At 39.1% G+C, this 11672-nt stretch overlaps 1 protein-coding gene across 1 annotated transcript; it reads right to left on the bottom strand.

Moving 5' to 3' along the window:
• Positions 1–2225: 2225 nt before the first annotated feature.
• Positions 2226–3580, bottom strand: LOC129756129 (zinc carboxypeptidase A 1-like). Its single transcript, XM_055752901.1, has one exon. It carries the CDS (start codon positions 3567–3569, stop codon positions 2292–2294), a length of 1278 nt encoding a protein of 425 aa, XP_055608876.1. The 5' UTR covers positions 3570–3580; the 3' UTR covers positions 2226–2291.
• Between the last annotated feature and the right edge of the window lie 8092 nt (positions 3581–11672).

Below are 11672 nucleotides of genomic sequence, written 5' to 3'. Positions count from 1 at the left end.
TTCCTTGATTAAAAAAAAAATACAGTGGGTGAATCTAAATTGGTTCTTATATTTTTATACCTCAAACTTTGATATCGTATTGAATAATCCCCATAACTATAAATCTAGTCTGTGTGACTTGTTGCCCATATTTATTTTGTTTTTCAATTTCGCAATGAGAATTCTTAATTGTAATCGTGATTTCCAAGTTCTGAAATGAGAACTTTGGAATTATGATGCAATAATAATGTTTGATAAATTTTTTACTACTTTATAAAGGAGTTAAAAATGATTTAGATTTTTTCAATTTATCGGCTTTTTCAAAATAGAAAAAAATCTTTACTGAATTGTACAGAAAATATTTTTCGTTCTGAGACTCGGTTTAATAAACAGAAGACAAGAATGTCGGATAATGGTAGGGTCATCTTAGGTAATTATGATCATTATTACTTTGATTTCTTGTTAGGTTATAATTTTAAGTATTGGCAGTATTTCTAGAGCATTTTTTCACTGCGTCTAGATACAATTTGTGTTCTTTCTAATATTACCATTGATTAGTCATGGGGTATTTTCGTTTTGACATTTCATACGTTATGTAGAACGGTTTTTTTCAAAATCTTGATGGTTATTGGTTTTTTAATCATAAAAGGTAAGTTTAAGTAATCAAACAAATTTCCAGAGAAATGAATGTTGTGAACTGTAATGACTCACTTGGTATCTGTAACTTCAAAAAATGATCGAATATCACATTTGATTCATTTGATTTCTTTTTGGTTCTTACCATAGCCATAATGACGACTGATTAATTGTAAACATTGTTTAGCACACCATTTTTAAATTTTTTGTGAACATGATTTTAACTTATCTATAGAAAATATATTTTAAATGCATCATAGTGTCGTCGACACCAGCTTTTCTATTCTCATAACGATTTTGTGTACGGTGTTTTTTAATCATTTTGATAAAAGGTGATAAAAAACTGAAAATAGAATCGAGTTTGTCTAAATGTTCAATAGTATGAATGTGATGAAACAATCAAATTAATGAAATTAGTTGAAAATATTGCTTTTCGTCAATGAAATTGGACCATCAATACCTGGGAAATCTTGAATTTGAATACCGGGAAAACCGGGAAAAAACCGGGAATTTCAAAATGAAAAAGTTGTGGCCACCCTGATAGAGAATGAACGCGATCCTTTGATGCTGGAAAAGGACAAAATGGAAGAGAGGGCTTTGCAACGGTTCATGTGGGATAAGAAAAGAGACATTTCAACCATATTCAAGTTCAATTACATTCAACTAACAAAACCAAGGTATCTGGCTGGAGATTTTCATCTTCTGGTAAACCAAAAAATGCGTGAATTTCTAAGCAAAGTTCCACTGTTTTTCATTCAAAACTTCAAGAAGGAAGCTACACTCCGGGATGAAAGTTATATTTGATCGAACAAATTTTTTTTTACCAGATGTAATTTTTTAGAGATGTAGTGAAACAATATAAATTTAAAAAACAACTAATATCGATTTCTTCTCCCAAAGTTGTGATATGATATTTTCTGATCAGCTTTATTGAGTTTGGGTCATTATTTTTTTGTTCAGTACACTATCTGTCAATATGAGAATTTTCCTATAATCCTGACCAACCTGCCATCAGTAGAAAGAAACGTTTTTGTAAACTAAAAGGGAGCAGAATCTCAGTTGATAACGAGAATTTAAAAGTCATGCATCCACATCCCCTCAATCCGGTAACGTTTGCAATCAATTAGCCGGGGTGTTGATGTTTTCATTGAATCCCTACTGGCACTATCAGTTGGAGGGCTCGTGACCGATATTTCTACTCGATCGCCAGCCGCCAGAGTTTGTTGGGTCGAATCGGCGGAGGTCGAAGAAGAGCGATCGATTGAGGGTAAATCAGCTGAGCTGCCACTCCGCCTCATCAACATCGCTCTTGCCAGTCAGGAGACAGGATTGAACCGGTTCTAGCGATGCACTATTATTTGTTGTGTACCGGATCAGGCTGATTACTAGATGACCGGTTGACTATTTAAGTGTGTACTAATTGAACCTCATCGAAGAAAGGGCCAGCTCTCCGGTGAACTGGTTTCAGCTAGATGAGACGACGTTGTCGCTGCTGTTTTTAAAAATATTTGCTTATCATCGACCACGCGACCAATTGGTGGCCCTTTTGAGCCAAACCCTAGGTTCGTAAGTAGCTGGACAGTGGAACTTTAATCACAGGACACACGCAATTGAAAAACAAATCGTTTGCTTCCAAAGGAATTTTTATTAATTTTAATGCATACTAGTTATCACAATCACAACTTTAAATAACCTCTCCGGTCAGTTTCTTGCACCATCGTTACGAGCGAATCCAGCGTTTCCTCTCCGGTTGGAACAATTTGCTCAGGAGGCAGCACAAATCCTGCCCACCCATGAGCCGGCCGCAGCTCGTAGGTGTAGACGATTTTGATGTCCTGGACTCCGTACGCCCACTCGCTACTTCCTCCGCTCACCGGATAGATCGTATCGTAGACGCTGCCATATTTGTACCAGGTTCCGTAGCGATTGGCCAGTGAGTTCACCGTGGCTTTGGCAATTTCGTTCAGGTCCTCGTAGTTTGATGGCCTATCGCTGGTGTGTCCATAGGGAAATAGGAGCAGCTGGGAAAATGAGTGGAAAGATACGTACATCTGCAGTTTCCCCTTCAGAGAGCTAATGTAATCGGAGAGAGTTTTCGTTTCGATTTCGGAGAAAGGTTCAGGTCCAGCGAATATTTGAGACGTACAGCGGGAACTGGAACCTTTCTCAAGCCATTGGAAGTCCCAGTTACGATTCGGATCGGCTCCAAAGCAACCTCCCGGATAAGGAGTTCGGGTCTTACGCCACAATCTATCCTTTTTGAAGGTATACACGTAGCCATCCGGATTAACGCTAGGAAAAATGTACCAGTCGTAGTTTTCAGCAATTTTGCGAACTTGTTCCTCTTCACTGGTGAGCAGCTGATTCAGAATGTAAGTAACGGTTGCAGGAGAAATCCATTCTCTAGCGTGGATGCCACCTTCAAGGAAAATTCCCGGATTTCCCTTCTTATAGGACACTTTAACCCCTTTGATTGTACGATTTTCATATGATCTTCCTCCTTCAATCAATTCCACTTGATCATACTCCAGAGCAAGCTTCTCCAGCCAGTTGTTGATATCGTCCAACTCTTGATACTCGTTCCAATCGAAAATTCTACTAGTTCTCTTAGTTTTAATCCGATTCTTTTCCTCTTCGATCATAAGCTGTAGATTTCCATTCAACAGCTCAAATGATATTTTTTCAACTTCCATAGTTTCACTGAAGTCTGCCAGTTTATGCGGAGGCACCACGATCATAAAATCATCCCCAACATTCGATCCGGATTCCAGAAAAATGTAACTATCACTAGCCGCAAACATTTGCTCCAGCGTAAGCAATTGAGCCTTATCATTAGGGTTCACTTTGTACACCCGATAATTATCATATCGGGCTTCTTCAATCCCCAAAACACCCCCACAAACAAACAAACATCCAAACAACGCCAGAACGTTAAACTTCCCAATCGAACCCATCTCACTGGACCATCGACCGAGTACTAACTTTCTCCCAAACCTCCATCGGACATTTATAGTGAACTGAGCCACCGCACCTTATGATCAATATGCTGGATCACGGATGAGCCATGGATCAACCCGTCGAATTTGCCGTTATTCTTCCATTGGAACCAAACGGAACAAAACAAACATAACACATAAGTCTCCGGTGTTTTAACCCGTTTGTCGTTCGAAAACCGGTGGATAATTCTAAAATTCCACGCCCGGTGTTCAGCGCCATTAGAGTGGTTCTCCAGACTATAGAAAATAATTGAATCCACGCCGCAAAAGACAAATTACAAATTAAGCATAAGCCAAGAGTTGTTCGCAGTATGTTTCAAAAGACCCACTCTAACATTCGTTTGCCATACCGAAGTCGTTCTACTTTTTGGCGATTTCCCTTGAAACATGCGGTGTTTAGGTGGCTATTATGTAATAAACATTTATTGATCAGGTGGGAACAAATTCTTCCGAGAACAAGTTGCGTTGGGCGTTCACAATAAGATAAATGTTTATTTTAAGATAGGTATCGGATTAACTAGTACAAACGAAGCAAAGTCGCATTGATGTATAAGATATATGAGTTTTAATCAACAACAAATGGTTTGATTTTTTTTTAAATTAGGGTTAGTTGCCCTATTTTGGACCCTTTGAGTGGTGGTTTCTATTAAAGGGCGAACACGAAATCATTGCGAAGCCGAAAATGTTATTTCAATTTTCTTATAATGTTTAGAATCAAACCAAAATTTTAGGGTAGTTTTATGCATATATTTACTTAAAAACTCAAAAGAAAAGTTAATCGATAGAGACTTGAGTGTAAAATTGAACGCATTTTCGCTTGATGATCTCAATCAAAGTCTTAACAGTGTCATCCGGTACCAGTTTCTAAGTTTTTTTTTCAATTTTCATAACATGTCCTTCTCGTCTTTGACTGTCTTCTTGCTCTTCCGAAGTTCCCGTTTCATTATTTCCCAGTACTGCTCAACCGGGCACAGCTCCGGACAGTTTAGCGGGTTCATGTTCTTTGGAACAAAATGGACAGAATTGGCCTCATACCACTTAGAAGGTGGCATGATGAAAAATCTTACCAAAATAGCGGAGCTTCGTCGTGCTGCTGCAAAAACGACAAAAGGCACTTCTCGAGGCACTCAAATTTGTAGATCTCGCCATTTACTGAGCCCTTTGTCACGAAAGGCTCACCCCTCAGTCCGCAAGAGCAGAAGGCCTGACAAACGAAATATTTGGAGGCGAACATTTTCTTCTTCTTAAATTTGTCGTTCACATCGAACTTGCTCTTGCCGGTGAAAAACTCCAACCCCGGAATTTGCTTAAAATCGGCTTTTATATACGTTTCGTCATCCATCACACAGCAGCCATATTGTGTCAGCATCTTCTCTTAGAGCTTCCATGCCCGAGTTTTAGCCGTCGTTTGTTGCCGCTTATCGCGGTATGTATGTATGTATGTAGTCTAGCTCTCTTCTTTGGTGTTTTGGGAAGAATTTGTTCTCTCGACTCGCGTTGGTCCACCTGCATTTTCGTTGAAGCTAAAACACGACTTCGAGTTTGACAGCATATAAACAATACACATCAATGAGAAAGTGTGCTAAATTTGGTTGATTTTTACCCAATGGTAAAAGGTTATGCCCTATTGAATGTGTCGCAATAATTTCGTGTTCGCTCTTTATTAAGGCATAGGGAACAAGCAAGAAGTTTCAAACATTGAATTAGAATCCATGCTAATTCAGTTCAGATGCATTTCTTTTCGGATGCATCGGAAAAGGCTTATGGGAGCTGTTACTATTTCAGAACAGAATCAGCCTGCCCTGTACGAGTGCGATTGTTGACATCAAAGTCGAAGGTGGCACCACTTTCCAGCCACCACACTATCGCCCGTCTAGAATTGTGTGGATCAGTACTTTCGACCAGTCTGTACGAGAAGGTTTCTCGTGGCCTCAAGATTTCTGCTGGAGTGTATTTCTGGACCGACTCGACAACTGTGCTACTGTGGCTCAAGTCCTCTCCAGCACGAAAGAAAACTTTTGTTGCTAACCGAGTGTCCACTATACACTCTCGAACCTCCTTGTCGTCATGGAATCATGTGCCGGGGGAGTGTAAGCCCGCTGATGTCATCTCACGCGGTATCAATCCCCTAAAAATCATCGACCATTCACTGTGGTGGAATGAACCCCTCTGGGTCTCTGGCTACTACTTTCTTCGGCTCAGTGGCCCCGCATCTCAAATTTAACTGATAATCAATTAGCGGTTGTTGAGGAGAAAACTTCACTCGTTGCACTTTCTTCCTTTGAGAGAAATGATGCCTTCGCAGATCAATTATTCGCAAGATATTCTAACTACACTAAACTTCGTCGAGGCCTGGGATATTGGATGAGCTATTTTAGGTTTCTGACAGCCAAGGGATTGCAGGGAAAACTAGGACCACTTGAAACGCTTTCCGTAACTGATTATCAAGAAGCTGAAAAAGCTTTGTGTCGCCTTGCCCAGCGACAAATGTTCAACGAAGAAACGCCAGTTTCAAAGCTCGAAATCGCGTCTGAAATGCCTTAAACCCTCTCTAGGTTCAGATGAAATCATCCGTGTTGGAGGAAGACTTCGTAACGCTGACATTCCCGCACTAGCCAGGTTATTGGCCGAAAACTATCACCGGACATTACTAAACGCTGGACCCCAGCTTTTGCTCGCCACTATCCGTCAGAAATTTTGGATAGTTGGTGGACGCAACCTGGTTCGCCGTGTTTACCGTCTGTGTCAGACCTGCTTCCGAAGCAAACCAACTCTCGTCCAGCCGAGTGTAGCGGATTTGCTTGCTTCCCGGGTGGCACCAGATCGTCCATTTGCTATTTGTGGTGTTGACTACAGTAACTGCGGTCCACTTTACCTAAAGTCTTCTATTCGAAATCGCGCTCCACAAAGGCATACTTGGCCATTCTTGTGTGCTTCGTAACCCGTGCTGTTCATTTTGAGTTAGTTTCTGACTCGTCTATGTCTGCCTTTATTGTCGCCTTACGTCTTTTCGTTGCTCGACGCAGCAAGCCGAAAGAGATCCATAGCAACAACGGTACCCGATTCAAAGGATCTAATAATGAACTTCGCCGTGTTTACTAGATGCTCAAAACCAGTGCAGCCGACCGAAAGGAAACTTTTAACTGGTGCTCTGAATCCGAGATCAATTGGAAGTTCATTCCACCTTGTTCCCCTCACTTTGGTGGACTTAGGGAAGCAGCCATAAAGTCAGCAAAGCAGAGAAATTGTTCACACTAACATATAATACGAAGACATGCTTACGCTACTGGCAGAAGTGGAAATGTGTCTGAATTCACGCCCCTCGTTGAATTCCCTGTAGAGGTCAAGGATTTATGGCCTGGAGGCTCTTACACCCGGCCATTTCCTGGTAGGTGAAAGCATGCAAGCTTTAGCCAGCAAGCCTCTTATCGGCATCCCCGACAATTTGTTATCGCACTGGGATCTCACCCAAAAGAGATTTCAGCGTATTTGGTCCCACAGGCAACGAGAGTATCTACAACAGTTGCAGTCTAGAACCGTTAAACCCAAACAAAAAGAAGTAATTCAGCCCGGACGATTGGTGATTGTCAAGGATAATCAACTTCCGCTACTTCAATGGCCAGTCGGTCGTATTAATGAAGTTGTTCCTGGCAGCGATGGAGTAGTACGTGTTGTCACTAGAGCCGAATCCAGGATAGCCCTTATCCCACATCCCCGGGAACCATCAAATACACCGAATCCGGAGATCAAAAACTAAGTTCCGCATAAACTCTCAATCCATTAAGTTAAGTAGGGGAGATGAGGGCATAACGAGCACCCAGGGCATAATGAGCACTTCTTTTTTCTACATAAGTACGTATTTTCTTAAACAAATTTTCATAAGGGCTTGTTTCGTACTATCCATAGTATTAATTTTTCACCAAAAAAGAAATATCCTTTTCATCTTTACAGAAATATTAAATAATAACCAGCTAGGTTCTCAAGTGACGAAAATATTATAATTTTTGAGCACCACCAAATAAGCTTTTATGACCTTTAAATCATCTTGATCTGAAATGTACGCATTGCAACATGATCTACACATTGTTTCTCAACTTTCAACATCATAAAATTTTTGATTTTTCACTTTAATCAATTTTAAAACGCTTTTTTACTTAAATTTGATCACTAGAGGCGAACAGAGCACTTTCAATGAAGGCATAATGAGCATTTTCTGTCGTATAATCTAGAAGCGAATTCAACTCGATGAAGTCAACTGAATAATAGAGCTACAGCTTGTCTTTGTTTTGTCTGCCGATTTGGCCTATTGGTAAGGTGTCGGAGAAGTAATCAGTAGACTCGAGTTCGATTCCTGTTCGAGGGGATTTTTTTTTGCACATACCGTTCATGATTGATTTTTTTTTATTGTTACATTATACGGCTAATAGCATCAAAGCATCATCCATCAAACAAAACACCAGAAACATAATGTATGAGCATGTGTTCATTCTTTGAATTCTACAAACAGACCTAGATTATTTTGTTATTTCTTTGTTTGATGAATCTACGCCTCACCGTTTAGTGCAATCATGATCATGAATGATAAATGAAAAAAAAATCACCTCGTCCAGGAATCGAACTCGAGCCTACTGATTACCTCTACGACATCTAACCAATATGCCAAATCGTCAGACGATACAAGTTAAGCTGTAGCTCTATTACTCAGTTGACTTCATCGAATCGAATTCACTGCTAGATTCCCCGGCAGAAAACGCTCATTATGCCTTTATTAATGGTGCTCATACTGCCTCGGGGGGTTTCTCATTATGCCTCTACAGTGACTGGTTTTCAGCTTTCGGCAAAAATTTTTAAAATGCATTTTTAAACGTTTTTATCTACTTTTTCAAGTTCCATCCAATTAGGCAATACACTATTTGAGTGTCTGAACACGAAACAATGATGTAATTCACATATTACAGCTGTTCTCTATGGTTAAATAAGCGTTTTCCTTAAGGTGGCCATTATGCCCCCATCTCCCCTACCCCAAATAATGACAAAATGTATGCTGAGTTGCCTTTAAATCTGGAATAAAAATTTTAAAATTCCTTGCCATTTCAAGGTGGCCGGATTGATCAATAGATGAATGAATTATGTGATAACGTCCCATCCCAAACCCGCGGAGTGAAGAAAGGCACATAGTCAGTAAAATAGCATACCTATCATGTATTGGAAAATTTATTTCAAAAAATGTAAACAGAACGAAAGAGGAGATATAAAAACGATCGGCGCGGACTGAATAAGTCGAGTTGTGATACCCTGCTTTTTTTGACTGCTTTTGGAGCGATTTTCCGCGTATCGAGTGCGGTGTGGGAGTGCGTAATTAAAATAGATCCGAATCCGTTTTGTGACCCCCTCAAATTCTAGGAGCAGTGTGAGGTTCAGCTAAGCAGTGCAGAGGAAATTCGTTAACCCCGTATCGGTGTTACTCTCCGTCGACCCGTCTGACCTGTTAAGGAAACTAAGACTACTCTGACCAATCTAAGTACTCATCAATGTGATTGTAGCAGAATATTGTCTGAGTATCATATTTGAGATACGTTTCACGGTTTCCAAAACTATAAGTTTTGAATCCATTTTAAAATTGTGCGGTTGAGAAACATGCGAGAAAAAACCCGGGCCCTTATTCTGCGCCTCGAGTGACGTGACGATAGTAGAGTCACCCAAGTCACTCTATTCCAGCAGTCGGTTCAGGTGAGGAACGTCACTTCGGATGAACTTTGTGAGTTCTTACGCGTATTCTCGTAGTCACCGTGGGTGAGAACAGTCGCATTCGAGTGAGAATTTTAGGTGACAATTGTCGGTACCTTTTCAGGTGGTGACGGGATAGAAATTGAGCATTAAGTTCATGTAAACCGGAATGTTTGGCTCTGAATAGTTAACTACACTAAAGAATTGTAGTTTTGGAAATAATGAAACAAATTTATTCAATATGAGTATGTTATTTAATAAAAAAAAAACCTTGTTACCTAAAATCTGTCATTCAAATTTGAATACTTAATGCAAACACTTAATTTTGATATCCTCATGTAAATGCAAAATTTAGTTTGTTGGAATTAGTTTTCTGATCGTAAAAGTGGTAAAATATAATAATCTTTTATTTTATTTGCACTTTTTGTCACATTCTAAAACTTTAATTCATTTTTTAAGATGCAAATTCAGATGCTGCCGTCTTTAAACACAAAAGACAGTTTGCTCCCCCGGGATGTATTCCTGGTTTGGTTTTTTGACACTTGCTCCACCGGGTACACTTTTTCCATCTATTTTTAAATTTCACTTCAGAATAAATAAATGGAATTTCACCCTAGAACCACTGATCATACTAGAACTATCAGCAGCACTTATACTGAAAACGAAAAACAAAACTTATCTAATCTTGAATGGTAAAAATTTACGAAAACCATTCTGATCGAGCAGTTTCATGTACAAAACACAAACTATATATTTTACATACCTGATAAATGTTTGGAAAAAAGGAAAATGTTTAGCAAACATTTTTTTGGGGCAGCAGCCGTCGGCATCTCTGCCGCTCATAGCAAGTCCGTCCCATTTGCATTTTCATCATTTTTGAGTTTATCCGTGGAATCACTTTAAAATTATCGGTAGTTTTTGATGAAAAAAAAAATTTGGAGTACTTTGTTCTGATGAACATTGAAAAAAACCTCAAGTAAATTTGTCCCATCGTAAAAAAGATCGCAAGTCGGTCCCATCGAGAAAATCATCACAAGTCGGTCCCAAAGTCAATAATTATAGTGATAGACGACCATGTAGTGTGCTTTAAAAAATAACGTTGATACCGAAACAGTTCTGCAGCCTGCAGTTATATTGGATATGATACAGATCAACCCGGTTGTAACAACAATTTCTCGCATGTTATAAAAAAAGTGAAATATTTTTTGCTATTTTTCCGAACATTCTATTTAAAAATTTTAATTGTATATAATGATTACGCGTAAGAGGTCTTTATATATAGTCCTCTTCATACCCTGCATTAAGCTTTCTGAGTTTACTTTTTAACGTATCCGGCCGGGAAAACTCGATCATTTTTACTCAAATATAAGGCAATCTCCAGGGCAATGAATTTCTAAATTTCAAACTCAAAAATCGGCCATAACTGGTCAGATCCGGTCAAAATCTAGGTATTTTCCTATAAAAGGCAAGAGAAAAGATAAAAAATAAACACATGAAAACAGATTTTGTACCAAGACACATCAACGGCGGGCGTTCAAATCATATTTTACTATTCCAAAAATGTATATTCGAAGTAATTTGTCCCAAAAATAATTCATTTCAGGATTTAAGTTTCGGTTTGGATTTTGCAAAAATTGTTAAAAAAAATTCAGAAAAATCGGGTTTTTTTCCTCGATATCGGGGCAACCGGACCAGACCAGGTATTTTCCATTTATTCTTTAAAGATCCGGTAGCCTGGTTAAAATTGGGCAATCTGGAATGCTTGCCCTAGGTTGTCCAAGAAATAGGTTCCGATAGACCGGGACAAGCTCTCTTCTAGCCTTGTTTTTTCATCAGAGTTTGCAGTTGGCTATGGAATGGGACTGACTTGCTACACAGTAAACGAAAATTACCGAGCTCGGTAATTTTTTTACCGAAATCCTAACATGTGTAAATCGTTAAACTGTTCGGTAATTTTTTACCGAAAAAATTACCGAACAGTTTAACGATTTACACATGTTAGGATTTCGGTAAAAAAAAAATACCGAACTCGGTAATTTTCGTTTACTGTGTATCATTTTTGCTAGATACCTACCATGAAAATAATCGCATATGCGTCCCAGAGTATAATTTTCAACACAAACAAATCAAATTTTGGTATTTTTGAACGAGCAATGATGCAAAAGTATTTGTTTGTCATGTAAGTAACAAATGCTGTTGATTACTGCCATCAAAACCGCGGGAAAACGCGAAATTTCTCAAAACAAGTAACAAAATTCAATGGCTGTTTTCTCAACTCAACAAAAACGCAAATGGGACGGACTTGCTATGAGCGGCAGATCTGCTGTTGTTTTT

This window comes from Uranotaenia lowii, chromosome 3, assembly GCF_029784155.1.
Source record: "Uranotaenia lowii strain MFRU-FL chromosome 3, ASM2978415v1, whole genome shotgun sequence".
Classification (NCBI taxonomy): Eukaryota; Metazoa; Arthropoda; class Insecta; order Diptera; family Culicidae; genus Uranotaenia; species Uranotaenia lowii.
Note: the sequence above shows the minus strand (reverse complement) of the source record. Positions and strands in the feature narration are given on the sequence as shown.

Excerpts from the sequence above, each read along its gene's own strand:
- LOC129756129 (XM_055752901.1), bottom strand. The coding sequence starts at position 3,569 with ATGGGTTCGATTGGGAAGTTTAACGTTCTGGCGTTGTTTGGATGTTTG.